General features: G+C 53.3%; 1 protein-coding gene across 1 annotated transcript in view; it reads right to left on the bottom strand.

Moving 5' to 3' along the window:
- Nucleotides 1-14,674, bottom strand: part of OTOF (otoferlin) — a 204,454-nt gene that overhangs the window by 101,574 nt on the left and 88,206 nt on the right. The window contains exon 4 of the mRNA XM_084622582.1: nt 1,137-1,236. Coding sequence (XP_084478708.1) covers nt 1,137-1,236 — 100 coding nt within the window. The remainder of the gene's footprint in view (nt 1-1,136; nt 1,237-14,674) is intronic.

Raw genomic sequence — 14,674 nt, forward strand, 5'->3', positions numbered from 1 at the left:
GGGCTTTGTTGCAAGGATAAGGTCCTGGGTTAGTGGTTCTGTTGTGTGGTGTGTGGTTGCTGGTGAGTAGTTGCTTCAGGTTGGGGGGCTGTCTGTAGGCAAGGACTGGCCTGTCTGCCAAGATCTGTGAGAGTGATGGGTCGTCCTTCAGGATAGGTTGTAGATCCCTGATGATGCGTTGGAGAGGTTTTAGTTGGGGGCTGAAGGTGATGGCTAGTGGCGTTCTGTTAGTTTCTTTGTTGGGCCTGTCCTGTAGTAGGTGACTTCTGGGAACTCTTCTGCCTCTGTCAATTTGTTTCTTCACTTCCGCAGGTGGGTATTGTAGTTGTAAGAATGCTTGATAGAGATCTTGTAGGTGCTTGTCTCTGTCTGAGGGGTTGGAGCAAATGCGGCTGTATCGTAGAGCTTGGCTGTAGACGATGGATCGTGTGGTGTGGTCAGGGTGAAAGCTGGAGGCATGTAGGTAGGAATAGCGGTCAGTAGGTTTCCGGTATAGGGTGGTGTTTATGTGACCATTGCTTACTAGCACTATAGTGTGCAGGAAGTGGATCTCTTGTGTGGACTAGTCCAGGCTGAGATTGATGGTGGGATGGAAATTGTTGAAGTCATGGTCGAATTCCTCAAGGGCTTCTTTTCCATGGGTCCAGATGATGAAGATGTCATCAATATAGCGCAAGTAGAGCAGGGGCGTTAGGGGATGAGAGCTGTATTTTCCTCTGAATGCATCTGATGAAGTGAGCTGTAGCTCACAAAAGCTTATGCTCAAATAAATTGGTTAGTCTCTAAGGTGCCACAAGTACTCCTTTTCTTTTTGCGAATACAGACTAACACGGCTGCTACTCTGAAACCAGCACAGGTGTGTCTCCTCAAGATGGGAATTCCACTGCCATCTCAGAGTGTAGACACACATCCATAGTTCATACCTCTTGACCCTGGATGAGCCGTCATGAGAAATCAGTAAAATCTGACGGGGAAAGGCTGCCAAGATTTGGAGATTCCGGGGCATAGGTGGACACTAGAGGGCGACAGTCTCACGTGCACTCATGCAGCTCTGTCATTCCCCCAGCAGGGGGCAGCGGTGCCACACGCGCACATTGCAGGAGGACAGAAAGCGGCCACTGTTGTCTGTCACCTACCCGAATGGCGGAGTTATTGTCGTCTATTAAAGTGTCCGTCACCTCCAGCTGGCCTTCCTCCACCACCTTCTGCAGGACCATCCGGAACGTGCCGATGAGTCTAGGAAACAAACGGGAGAGGGGGTGAGGAGCCGCAGGCTGGGCGAATTCCTGGGCCCTAGAGAGGCGGTGAATCCCCGCCAGCCCAACGCAGCCATCAAAGGGAAGGGAACTCCTCTGCCCAGCTGCCATTGGAGCTGGGGGAGGGCGTCTTTATAATCAGAGGCTTCATTTCCATTGCCACCTTGGTATATATTTGCCTAGCTCTGGGGGAGACTTTCAAAAGGTGCAAGATCCATGGAGAGTCCAGGATGCTCCCCGCAGCAGGTGCTGTCCCCAGCCTGGTGCCCATGGCTGGGATACCCCATTATAGACACAAGCAGAAGGCACAGGGTGCTGGAAACCTCCCTGAAATTACCCAGGAAGGCAGGAGCTTGGAGGCAGAACATAAACTGGCTAGCACAGGGTCCAACGAGTTAGGGAACTGCCAGGAATAATCAGCCCTGGATTGGTCACCTGGGCTGGGGAGGGATGGGACCAGCTGGGGCCGTTTTCCATCTCTAATTCCTATAGGCCCGCAGGAAACGTACTGGCGTGGAGTATCTGAGCGCCATCTTGTGGCTGAGCCCACAGAACAGCTCCGACTCCTGCTAGCGAAGGGAGCTCAAGCTGTAGCGGAGGCCTGAGGACCACAGCTCTCAGCCCACCTCCCAGGTGCGTCATCTCGCTCATCCTTTCCTCCGCGGTTGGCAGCACAGGGGGTCGCTGCAGCGTGTGGACGGGCTTGTACAGTCAACGCGCCCCCTGGAGTCAGTGGCCATGGAGCCTGAGCCATAGGGTGACCAGATATCCCAATTTTATAGAGACAGTCCCGATTTTGGGGGCTTTTTCTTATATAAGCTCCTATTACCCCCCCCACCCCCGTCCCAATTTTTCACACTTGCTGTCTGGTCACCCTACTGAGCCAGCACTGCAGAATTACACCCCGGCGGCCAGATGCTGTGGCAAACTGGCCCCTCATCCTCCAGCGAGGCCCCTCGGCTCTGCAGTTTGCTAGCATGGCAGCCTGGAACTCCAGCATCATTGGCAAGTAAATTAACCAGCGGCCATGTCTGTCAGATGACACGGGGAAATGAATACAACGCTCAGCGTCAATGCCCCTGGGCTGTCTCAGCAGGAGTGGCAGAAGGTCCCTAAAAGTGGTGGTGGGGGGGCACTGGTGCCCAAACTGTGGCCCCGACCCCCTTTCTCCCTAAGCCCCCACCCCCACACTACCCCTTCCCCCTAGGCCCTGCTCCCATGCCACCTCTTCCCCCCAGGACCCTGCCCCTTGCTTGCTCCTCTCTACCCCCTCCCCCTGTGGCTTGCCCTCACATCCGGTAAAATGTGGGAAGGCCTAGCACTCCCACTTTTAGAAGTGGGCCGGCCATGGTGCCCTCGCCCTCCCTGTTCCGGTATCTCAGCATCGGTTCAGTTTATTTGATGCTGCTCCGTTTGAGGCTGCTGTTTCTTGCTTTGCATTTTTGGCGTGGCACCAAAACGATCTGTGCACCTCACCAGGCCATACGAAGCGAGCAATGCTGCAAACGAGGCCACCTATTAAACACGGAGCTGCTTATAACCCAGCAGAAGCCCTGGCACAAAGCATGTGCTATGCTCTCCCTTACCCTCGGATCTGCAGTGCTGATAAAGATCCTCCTGCTATCCCAGAGCTACAGACAATGTATCTGGAGGGCTTGTCAGAAATAATTTCACAGTGCTCAGCTTGCTGGGGCCAGTGAGAACACTGCCATTAATTACAGTCTCTTTCTTCTTCCTTGTAAGCCTCAGGGCATTGTTCAGTCTCAGGGCAGTGATCTATCTAACCATTGTTTCACAGAGGAAGCAGAATCATAGAATCATAGAATACCCGGGTTGGAAGGGACCCCAGGAGGTCATCTAGTCCAAACCCCTGCCCAGAGCAGGACTAATCAATTAATTAATTAAATCATCCCAGCCAGGGCTTTGTCAAGCTGGACCTTAAAAACTTCTAAGGAAGAAGATTCCACCACCTCCCTAGGTAACCCATTCCAGTGTTTCACCACCCTCCTAGTGAAAAAGTTTTTCCTAATATCCAACCTAAACCTCCCACACTGCAACTTGAGACCATTACTCCTTGTTCTGTCATCTGCTACCACTGAGAATAGTCTAGATCCATCCTCTCTGGAGCCCCCTTTCAGGTAGTTAAAAGCAGCTATCAAATCCCCCCTCATTCTTCTCTTCCGCAGACTAAACAATCCCAGTTCCCTCAGCCTTTCCTCATAAGTCATGTGTTCCAGTCTCCTAATCATTTTTGTTGCCCTCCGCTGGACGTTTTCCAATTTTTCCACATCCTTCTTGTAGTGTGGGGCCCAAAACTGGACACAGTACTCCAGATGAGGCCTCACCAATGTTGAATAGAGGGGAACGATCACGTCCCTCGATCTGCTGGCAATGCCCCTACGTATACATCCCAAAATGCCATTGGCCTTCTTGGCAACAAGGGCACCCTGTTGACTCATATCCAGCTTCTCGTCCACTGTAACCCCTAGGTCCTTTTCTGCAGAACTGCTGCCGAGCCAGTCGGTCCCTAGTCTGTAGCGGTGCATGGGGTTCTTCCGTCCTAAGTGCAGGACTCTGCACTTGTCCTTGTTGAACCTCATCAGATTTCTTTTGGCCCAATCCTCTAATTTGTCTAGGGCCCTCTGTATCCTATCCCTACCCTCCAGCGTATCTATCTCTCCCAGTTTAGTGTCATCTGCAAACTTGCTGAGGGTGCAATCCACACCATCCTCCAGATCATTTATGAAGATATTGAACAAAACCGGCCCCAGGACCGACCCTTGGGGCACTCCACTAGATACCAGCTGCCAACTAGACATGGAGCCATTGATCTCTACCCGTTGAGCCCGACAATCTAGCCAGCTTTCTATCCACCTTATCATCCATTCATCCAGCCCATACTTCTTTAACTTGCTGACAAGAATACTGGGGGAGACCGTGTCAAAAGCTTTGCTAAAGTCAAGGAACAACACGTCCAGTGCTTTCCCCTCATCCACAGAGCCAATTATCTCATCATAGAAGGCAATTAGATTAGTCAGGCATGACTTGCCCTTGGTGAATCCATGCTGACTGTTCCTGATCACTTTCCTCTCCTCTAAGTGCTTCAGAATTGATTCCTTGAGGATCTGCTCCATGATTTTTCCGGGGACTGAGGTGAGGCTGACTGGCCTGTAGTTTCCAGGATCCTCCTTCTTCCCTTTTTTAAAGATGGGCACGACATTAGCCTTTTTCCTGTAGTCCGGGACCTCCCCCAACTCACTGGGCTCACTGGGCTTCAGATTGGTCCCCACGCTGGCTAGCTAATGAATTTAGCTGGTGCCCTGCATCATAGTATCTGAGCACCTGACAGTCTTCACTGTATGTATCCTCACAGCACCCTTGTGAGGCACAGTGGGGCTGTTACCCCACTGTGCATATGGGAAACTGAGGCAGAGAGAGACTATGGTTACGTCGACACTGCAAAAAAAGAAGAATACCCTGCAGCAGTGAGTCGGGGTCTACAAAACCAGCAGTGTAGGCGTTCCCATGTGGGCTGGAGCTCGAGCCCTGAGCTCCACCCTCCTCGCTGGGTTTCACAGCCTGAGCAGGCCCATCGACACAGCTGGCTTAGCACCGTAGTGCAGGACCGTAGACCCGGGCTCTCCGACTCGCTGTCACAGGGTTTTTTCGCAGCGTAGGCAGACCCTGCATGTCTTGGCTAAGGTCACTCAGGGAATGTGCAGCAAAGCAGGGAATGGAGCCTGAGTCACCCAACTCCCAAGCCAGTGGGCCCTTCGTCCTTCCTGTCACCAGCCCAGCTCTGCTCTGCAATGAGACACTGCTTCTGAACAACTCTTAGATCATCAATCACTTGCCCCTCAGGCCATGTCTACACGACACCCCTCCATGCAGCCGCCCCAGTAATTACATCGCTCCTGTGCGTCTCCTCTTTGCTCCTTGTATCGGCCGTATGTGTCCTCACCAGGAGCTCTTGCTGTACTGTCAGCGGGGGCCATTGTGGGATGGCTCCTGGAGGCCAGTGTCTGCACTGACATTGCGTCGATCTAACTACATCGCCCGTGACTCTACACTGCTCAGGGAGGTGGAGTTTTTAAGTCGGCGTAGTGGGGCAGTTACATCAGCGGGAGCCAAATTTAAGTGTAGACACGTGCAGAGTTAGGTGGACGTAAGCTGCCCTGTAGTGTCGAGTAAACCAGACCTCAGTGACTTCAGATCCAGGCTCATGTGGGACCTTCAGCCTACCTCTTCCAACCCTTTTGCTATTCCCTCTGCATTCACATCCCTGGAAACACCATAGTTTGCCTAAGGGTTTGGAGACTGGCTGCTCTTCGCACCAGTCGCTGTGGTCCTGTGTGAACACACTCATGTAGCCAGGTCGGAGCAGGGGAAGCCTTTATGCGTTATTGGCTAGTCTCACATTTTTTTAAAGTTTTGGTTATCCAATCAGGGAACAGAAATAATACCATGTGACCAATCACCGGGCCGCTAATTGAACTGTTCATGAGCAACAAAGATGGTAGAGTTGATTTGACCAAACCACCTGGCAAAATGTGCTTGTTTGGCCAGCACCATCCAGCCATAGCAACGGGGAGATCCTCCCTGAGCCCTTGTCTCAGAACCTAAGAGATGCCCCAGATGATCCATCCCTCCAGCCTGGTGACATGCCTTGTAGCTGATGCTTTAGAAGAAGGCAAGCCCACCTGTCCAATGGAGCAACGCTGCCCATTTGGTGGGAGACTCTTCCTCTGTCGGAGAGGTCTATTAGTGTCACGTGCGAGGGACCCTTTGCCGCCTCACCCCCGAGATTCCATGTTGAGCGAGCTCAGAGATACCAGCGTTCAGCTGTTGTGTATTCATTTAAGATGCCATGTAGCCCATTAAACATGAATTGCGTGTGTATTTCATTCCGCTGTGTATGCAATGAATAATGCATGGCCACCTCAAACAGAGACCTGGATCTTCTTTCAAGTGTACTTTCAAGTATCATGAGAAAGACTGAGGCAGAGCCTATATTTCCCCCAATGGTCAAAGAATTGGTAATACTCTTTGTAATCCTAGAGCCTTGCTAAAAGCTTGAAAAGGTTTCCTCAATGCAATGCATTTATTGGTTTAAAATTCCAGCATGTGACGGCCCTAAGGGAGTAAAAACACAATCTTGGAATAAATTCACACCCACCTAGGACTTCACGGATGTCACTGGGCTGCACTCCACAGACACTGGGACCTTCATGGCAGCAGTGAGGACAGAACTCAGATGTGCCTACCCCAGAAACCCAATCCCCTGCCACTCAAATGAAGAGAGTCTCCATTCGCTGTTAGCACTATAGTGCCTATGACACACATAGTTCTGATTCCTTCCTTTAGATGGCAGTGGTAGCACATAAACATTATGCCTGCACATTACAATAATGCAGCACATTTCATCTGAGGAATTGTGATGATGTGACGCAGCAGGGAGGGGGGAGTGTTGACCTGGGAATGGGCCCTGGGGATGGGAGACCTGAGAGCCTGTCACCTGAGCCAGGAGGGGGAGGGGGAGGTAACACCTCTGCCCAGGAATGTGAAGACAGGCTGCAGGAGAGAGCCTGTGGGGGGTGGGGGGGTGGGCTGGGGTCTAAGCTCCCTGCTCCCCCAGAAGGACTTGACTGAGGGGTCCTGGGTGTGCCCACAAGCTCTGTTTTGGACTGTGTTCCTGTTGTCCAATAAACCTTCTGTTTTACTGGCTGGCTGAGAGTCTCAGTGAATCCCTGGAAGAGGGGTGCAGGGCCTGGACTCCCCCACACTCCGTGACAGGAATGTAAAGCTCTTTAACAAACATCAGTTTCACAAATCTTGGGTAAGTAATATTAACCCCACTGACAAGTGGGGAAACTGAGGCACAGAGTAAGGTCAAGTCACTTGCCTGGTGTGACACATGGAGATAGTAACAAAGCTGGGAAGAGAAGCCAAGAGTCCTGACTCTTGTCCCTGTGGTGCATGGGGTCAGGTGAACAGTGCAGGGAATCAGATACCTCTGCTAATGACCTGTAGCGGCGTTAACCATCCCGCCAGGCACAGGTATGTGCCCTGCACTCCAGCAGCCCACAGAACACGCCAGACCAAAACCCTGGAACGCAGCAGCACAAACTCCGCACAGAGCCAACAAGCTGGCCTGGATCTGAACTCGGAAACACAGGCCCATGGGATCCTCCCCACCACCGGAATACACTGATGGGGCGGGAGGAGAAGCAGAGAGAATCTGAACTTATCTGGCCTGCTGCATGGATCTAAAATACTTGAAGACCTGGAGCTGGGGGCCCAGATTTTTCAAGGCATTCAGGTGCCAAACTCCCATTGAAACAAACGGTTTTAGGTACCTAAACACCTTTAAAAAGCTGGCCCTTACTTACTACACCAGAGGCTAGTAAAACCTTCAGGCCAGGTTCACCCCTGCTGTAATGCCACTGAGTTCTAGCTGTGGGAGGGCAAAGCAGAATTGGTATTTGCAGTGCTCGCAACTGAATATAACATAAGAACGACCACGCTGGGTCAGACCAAAGGTCCATCTAGCCCAGTATCCTGCCTTCCGACAGTGACCAATGCCAGGTGCCCCAGAGGGAATGACCAGAACAGGGAATCACCAAGTGATCTGATAACAAGTGATCAAGTGAACTGAGAACAACCTGTTAGTGGCAACGCATGACTCCACACAGAGCACCGCCGGCTGTGTCGGGCCTAGGAGCAGCATGTGTCAGGCCCAGGTCACTGGGTACTTTGGCAGGGCATGCCCCAGGGTCACGGTGCGGCAGCCCATCTCAGCTTCTGCGAAGCGCTCGAGAGAACGGTGCCCAGGCTGCCTGCTTAGCCTGCTCCTGCAGCTGCTGCCGGGCAGAGTCCGGACACTCACCTGCCGCAGCGGGCAGGATGCCCAGCGCATAAGCCGAAAGTCGTAGAGGTGAATGGCTGGTTCAATGAGACTGTGCTGCTGGCTGGCTGCTCCATCGGCTTCGCTAGCACGGATCCCTGTGTGTGAACGAACCCCAAAGGGGCCCCAGCACAGGCTGGAGAGTCTGTACTTCAGATCCAGCTGCAGGAGCGGCTCTTAGCCTCTGTGTCTTGGTTACTCCATATACGAAATGGGAATAATGGGAAGGGGGATGAGGTGGACGAGGCTTTCTTCCGGCAACTCGCAGAAGTTACTAGATTGCACTCCCTGGTTCTCATGGGAGACTTCAATCACCCTGATATCTGCTGGGAGAGCAATACAGCGGTGCACAGACAATCCAGGAAGTTTTTGGAAAATGTAGGGGACAATTTCCTGGTGCAAGTGCTGGAGGAACCAACTAGGGGCAGAGCTCTTCTTGACCTGCTGCTCACGCACCGGGAAGAATTAGTAGGGGAAGCAAAAGTGGATGGGAACCTGGGAGGCAGTGACCATGAGATGGTCAAGTTCAGGATCCTGACACAAGGAAGAAAGGAGAGCAGCAGAATACGGACCCTGGACTTCAGAAAAGCAGACTTTGACTCCCTCAGGGAACTGATGGGCAAGATCCCCTGGGAGAATAACATGAGGGGGAAAGGAGTCCAGGAGAGCTGGCTGTATTTTAAAGAATCCTTATTGACATTACAGGGGCAAACCATCCCGATGTGTAGAAAGAATAGTAACTATGGCAGGCGTCCAGCTTGGCTTAACAGTGAAATCCTTGCTGATCTTAAATACAAAAAAGAAGCTTACAAGAAGTGGAAGATTGGACAAATGACCAGGGATGAGTATAAAAATATTGCTCGGGCATGCAGGAGTGAAATCAGGAAGGCCAAATCGCACCTGGAGCTGCAGCTAGCAAGAGAAGTTAAGAGTAACAAGAAGGGTTTCTTCAGGTATGTTGGCAACAAGAAGAAAGCCAAGGAAAGTATGGGCCCCTTACTGAATGAGGGAGGCAACCTAGTGACAGAGGATGTGGAAAAAGCTAATGTACTCAATGCTTTTTTTGCCTCTGTCTTCACGAACAAGGTCAGCTCCCAGACTACTGCCCTGGGCAGCACAGCATGGGGAGGAGGTGACCAGCTCTTTGTGGAGAAAGAAGTGGTTAGGGACTATTTAGAAAAGCTGGACAAGCACAGGTCCGTGGGGCCGGATGTGCTGCATCCAAGAGTGCTAAAGGAGTTGGCGGATGTGATCGCAGAGCCATTGGCCATTATTGTTGAAAACTCATGGCGATCGGGGGAAGCCCCGGACGACTGGAAAAAGGCTAATGTAGTGCCCATCTTTAAAAAAGGGAAGAAGGAGGATCCCGGGAACTACAGGCCAGTCAGCCTCACCTCAGTCCCTGGAAAAATCATGGAGCAGGTCCTCAAGGAATCAGTTCTGAAGCACTTAGAGGAGAGGAAAGTGATCACGAACAGTCAGCATGGATTCACCAAAGGCAAGTCATGCCTGACTAATCTAATTGCCTTCTATGACGAGAGGTTCTGTGGATGAAGGGAAATCAGTGGACATGTTGTTCCTTGACTTTAGCAAAGCTTTTGACACGGTCTCCCCCAGTATTCTTGCCAGCAAGTTAAAGAAGTATGGGCTGGATGAATGGATGATAAGGTGGATAGAAAGCTGGCTAGATTGTCGGGCTCAACGGGTAGAGATCAATGGCTCCATGTCTAGTTGGCAGCCTGTATCAAGTGGAGTGCCCCAAGGGTTGGTCCTGGGGCCGGTTTTGTTCAATATCTTCATAAATGATCTGGAGGATGGTGTGGATTGCACCCTCAGCAAGTTTGCAGATGACACTAAACTGGGAGGAGAGGCAGATACGCTGGAGGGGAGGGATAGGATACAGAGGGACCTAGACAAACTGGAGGATTGGGCCAAAAGAAATCTGATGAGGTTCAACAAAGACAAGTGCAGGGTCCTGCACTTAGGACGGAAGAATCCAATGCACCGCTACAGACTAGGGACCGACTGGCTCGGCAGCAGTTCTGCAGAAAAGGACCTAGGGGTGACAGTGGACGAGAAGCTGGATATGAGTCAACAGTGTGCCCTTGTTGCCAAGAAGGCCAATGGCATTTTGGGATGTTTAAGTAGGGGCATAGCCAGCAGATCGAGGGATATGATCGTTCCCCTCTATTCGACATTGGTGAGGCCTCATCTGGAGTACTGTGTCCAGTTTTGGGCCCCACACTACAAGAAGGATGTGGAAAAATTGGAAAGAGTCCAGCGGAGGGCAACAAAATGATTAGGGGACTGGAACACGTGACTTATGAGGAGAGGCTGAGGGAACTGGGATTGTTTAGTCTGCAGAAGAGAAGAATGAGGGGGGATTTGATAGCTGCTTTCAACTACCTGAAAGGGGGCTCCAAAGAGGATGGCTCTAGATTGTTCTCAGTGGTAGAAGAGGACAGAACAAGGAGTAATGGTCTCAAGTTGCAGTGTGGGAGATTTGGGTTGGATATTAGCAAAAACTTTTTCACTAGGAGGGTGGTGAAACACTGGAATGCATTACCTAGGGAGGTGGTAGAATCTCCTTCCTTAGAAGTTTTTAAGGTCAGGCTTGACAAAGCCCTGGCTGGGATGATTTAATTGGGGATTGGTCCTGCTTTGAGCAGGGGGTTGGACTAGATGACCTCCTTCCAACCCTGATATTCTATGATTCTATGATAATGATACTCGCCTCCTGGAGGGGCAGGTACTTGTGAGGGCACCTCTCTCGAGCCAGTTTCATCCCCACTCTAATCCCATGCCCCTTCGAGGGAGTTACACCAGGAATAAATTTGGCCCACTAGTCTCTATCAGGCCAAATTTTCATGCCCCCCACCGCATGCCCACCAGTCCTGCTGCCAGCCCTGTCGGGGAGACGCCAAATGCCTCATACGTCCCTTTTCCCCGTTCAGAACGACTTCTGTCGGCACTTTCCGTATAATAATTAACTACTGCAGTAGAGCTATTATCATTGACCTATTGAGCATGCCCTGCTACCCCACGTGTTCCTCAAGTCCACCACGAACATCATCTACAGCCGCCCGGGAAAGCTCCTGGACCAGAGTGGGCCCAAGGGATCCCGTTGGGGAACGTACGACAATGGAGGAAGGCTCAATCCATTGAGCGCAGACACCACTGGTTGTTACAAGGGTGTATTTTGCCCAGGGTGCAGTTGTGCTCAACTGCAAACCCCAGCTGCAGAATCGCAAGTGTCTCACCACTTGTCAGTGTAAGCAGGGTCTGCGCGAGCTCTCCCCTGACGTCTGGTGATGAGCTGGGGGAGAAGACTTCATGAGCTGACCTTGTTTGCATAGACCCGCCCACTCTGCCTAGGTGCACAGCATGATGAGGCTGCTTTGCACAAATGATTGCTTTTGGCTGGTGTTGGATCACAAGTCACTTTGTTATTGGGGCAGGGATAATAAAGAGTGGTGTATCCTTGTAGTGTGAGCCAGGGGCAGCAGAAGTGTGCTTGGCTTACCCTGATTGAGGGACTCACCTTCAACAAAACTGCACTTGCTAGGCCAGGGACATGGGTGCCAAAGGCCAGTGGTGTTGAGAGAGGGTATTTGTACTTGGCTGTGTGGGCATCTATCTGACACCATTTGACCCTTTCTGTCTCCACTGTGTAATAACAGACCTCATTAAGATTCAATTGAAGGTCTTTGTTGTAAATCAGCAGAGCTGAAACCCCAGATAACCAGGTCTAACCATTAGAGCTACTTTGGGACAGTGCCTCTGATACAAGAGACACCCAATCAGGGCCTTGGGGGGAAGAGGCAAAGCAGGGGGTGGGGCTGGGGGAAGAGGCGGAGCAGGGGCAGGACCTGGGGGAAGAGGTGGAGCAGGGGGTGGGGCCAGGGGAAGAGGCGGAGCAGGGGCAGGACCTGGGGGAAGAGGTGGAGCAGGGGGTGGGGCCAGGGGAAGAGGCGGAGCAGGGTTGGGGAAGAGGTGGAGTAGGGGCAGGGCCTGGGGGAAGAGGCAGAGCAGAGGGTGGGGCCCCGGGGAAGAGGCGGAGCAGGGGGTGGGGCCTGGGGGAAGAGGCGGAGCAGGGGGTGGGGCCCCGGGGAAGAGGTGGAGCAGGGGGTGGGGCCTGGGGGAAGAGGCAGAGCAGGGGGTGGGGCCAGGGGAAGAGGCAGAGCAGGGTCGGGGGTTGGGGAAGAGGTGGAGCATGGGGTGGGGCCCCGGGGAAGAGGCGGAGCAGGGGGTGGGGTCTGGGGAAGGGGCAGAGCAGGGGATGGGGCCAGGGGAAGAGGCAGAGTAGGGTTGGGGGTTGGGGAAGAGGTGGAGCAGGGGGTGGAGCCAGGGGAAGAGGCGGAGCAGGATCGGGGGTTGGGGAAGAGGTGGAGCAGGGGGTGGGGCCTGGGGGAAGAGGCGGAGCAGGGGGTGGGGCCAGGAGAAGAGGCGGAGCAGGGTCGGGGGTTGGGGAAGAGGCGGAGCAGGGGGTGGGGCCTGGGGGAAGAGGCGGAGCAGGGGGTGGGGCCTGGGGGAAGAGGTGGAGCGGGGACAGTGGTTGGGGGAAGAGGCAGAACAGGGACAAGGCTTGGGGGAAGAAGGGGAGCAGGCGCGGAGTCTGGGGGAAGAGGCGGAACAGGGACAAGGCTTGGGGGAAGAAGGGGAGCAGGCGCGGAGTCTGGGGGAAGAGGCGGAACAGGGACGGGGCCTGGGGGAAGAGGCATAGAAGGGGGCAGGGCCTCGGAGGTCCGGTTACCAGCCATTAGAAAGGTAGCAACCCTACTCATCTCCAACACGCCACCTTCCATGAGCCAAATTGCACCCGTTGCTCTCGGCTGCAGGCGCGGCTAGGGCGGCTCATGGCCTTGTTACCTCCAGGCTGGAGCAATGCAAGGAAAGGGCCATGGCATGAGGAAGCTGCAGCTAATTCACCAGCCGCCTGTCTCCTCGCTGGGGCCAGCTAAAGAAGGGTGCTCGGGCTGGCTTGCGCCCACCGCTGGATCCACTGGAGGGGTCTGGTGTTGATCAGGGAAGTCTTTACTGCACTAGATCCACTCTGTCTCGCAGGATAGGCCACGGCAGCTCCCACTGGCCAGCACCCACTTGACACAGGCTGGGAGATTCAGAGGGGGAGCCCATCCCCACGAGCATCTTCAATGGAGTTACGCCAGGGATGAATCTAGTCCATCGTCTTAGCTGCCTTAGATGCACAGGCATGCCCTGGTCCCCAAGGGTCCGCGTTAGCTTTGCTGCCTCCCCCTGGCACAGGTACTTGGGGGAAGGACCATCCATGCAGACTGCTTTGGTGGGGCAGCTGCGTGACGACGAGTCGAAGGGCCAGCTGGTTTTGGGTGAGCTCAGGGGTAAGTGTGCACTGTTTTGGGGTGTGCAGGCTACTGGGCCAGGGGGATCTTTAATCTGAATGCCCCACCGGTGCCCAAGGAACGCGTTTCTGGCTCTTCCTGTGCTGGGGAGTCTAGTCTAGGCAGTTGTCTATCAGGTAACATCCAGCCTGACTCCCAGTGAAGTGGGGAACCAGAGTTCGCCTCGGCCAGGATTCCAGACTATTTTCGTCTCAAGCCTCTTTGAGAGCAAAAGGTGAATTCACCAGTGTTCCTGCTGGGATCATAGTAGGGGCTGAGAGAGACGGTGAGTGTATGAGCATTTCCACCACTGTCCTGTTCTGGAGGGAATCAGGCCTGCTCAGCTCTCTACCACTAACAGCTAACAGAGATTTTCCTGTAGCTCAAGGGACAGGGGCCTGTGGTTTAAGAGCAGGAGGGTCTGAGTTCTAGCCCTGCTTTCACTGGGAGCAAAACGGCAAGTGTGACGTCTGCGCTGGCCCTGCAAGCGTTACACGGTGCGTTTCCCTCCTGGGCCTTCCAGCAGCGTTTGAGCTTCTGGCAGAACAGGCACAATGCTGCTCCCAGCAATGGCTAATATAAAACCGTAGCAAGCCGGCGTCCATTTCTAGCCTGCCCCCTTTCCCTTCGGAGACAAGACAGAGCTACCTCGGCATGCCGGTCTGCTTTGGATCCGACGAATCTGGGGTCACAAAAGCCGAGGGAATAAAAACGTCCATCAGCAAGTTCTTGCCGCGGTGGGAAGAAAAGCTGGGCAATTGGAGATGGTGCTGTCCTGCCGAGTTCGGATGGTAGCCGATTACATCCCATTAACCCGCTGTAAACAATTTCTCTCCCTTCCTGGGCCATTCAAACACTCTGTCCCCCCTAGAGACATTAAGCCAAGCTAGACACAGGGCTCAGGTCCGATACGTTTTCCCTTCTAAGCCAGTTCCTGTTACCCCTCTCCTCTGAATCCTCCTCCTCTATATCCCCAAGGCCCAGGCCTGGCTTTGTACGTTAGCGTGTGAATTATTGAGAAAGTACTGCCTCAGTGTTTGGCTTGTGATCAGCCCTCTCCCACCCTCCTCCCCCGGCCAGACAGGAGAGGGTGAAATATTCAGCAGCCATCTACACAAGACGTTACTTCCAAGTGTTTCATAATTCATCCAACG

Source organism: Lepidochelys olivacea (assembly GCF_965140295.1).
Source record: "Lepidochelys olivacea isolate rLepOli2 genome assembly, chromosome: 3".
Classification (NCBI taxonomy): domain Eukaryota; kingdom Metazoa; phylum Chordata; order Testudines; family Cheloniidae; genus Lepidochelys; species Lepidochelys olivacea.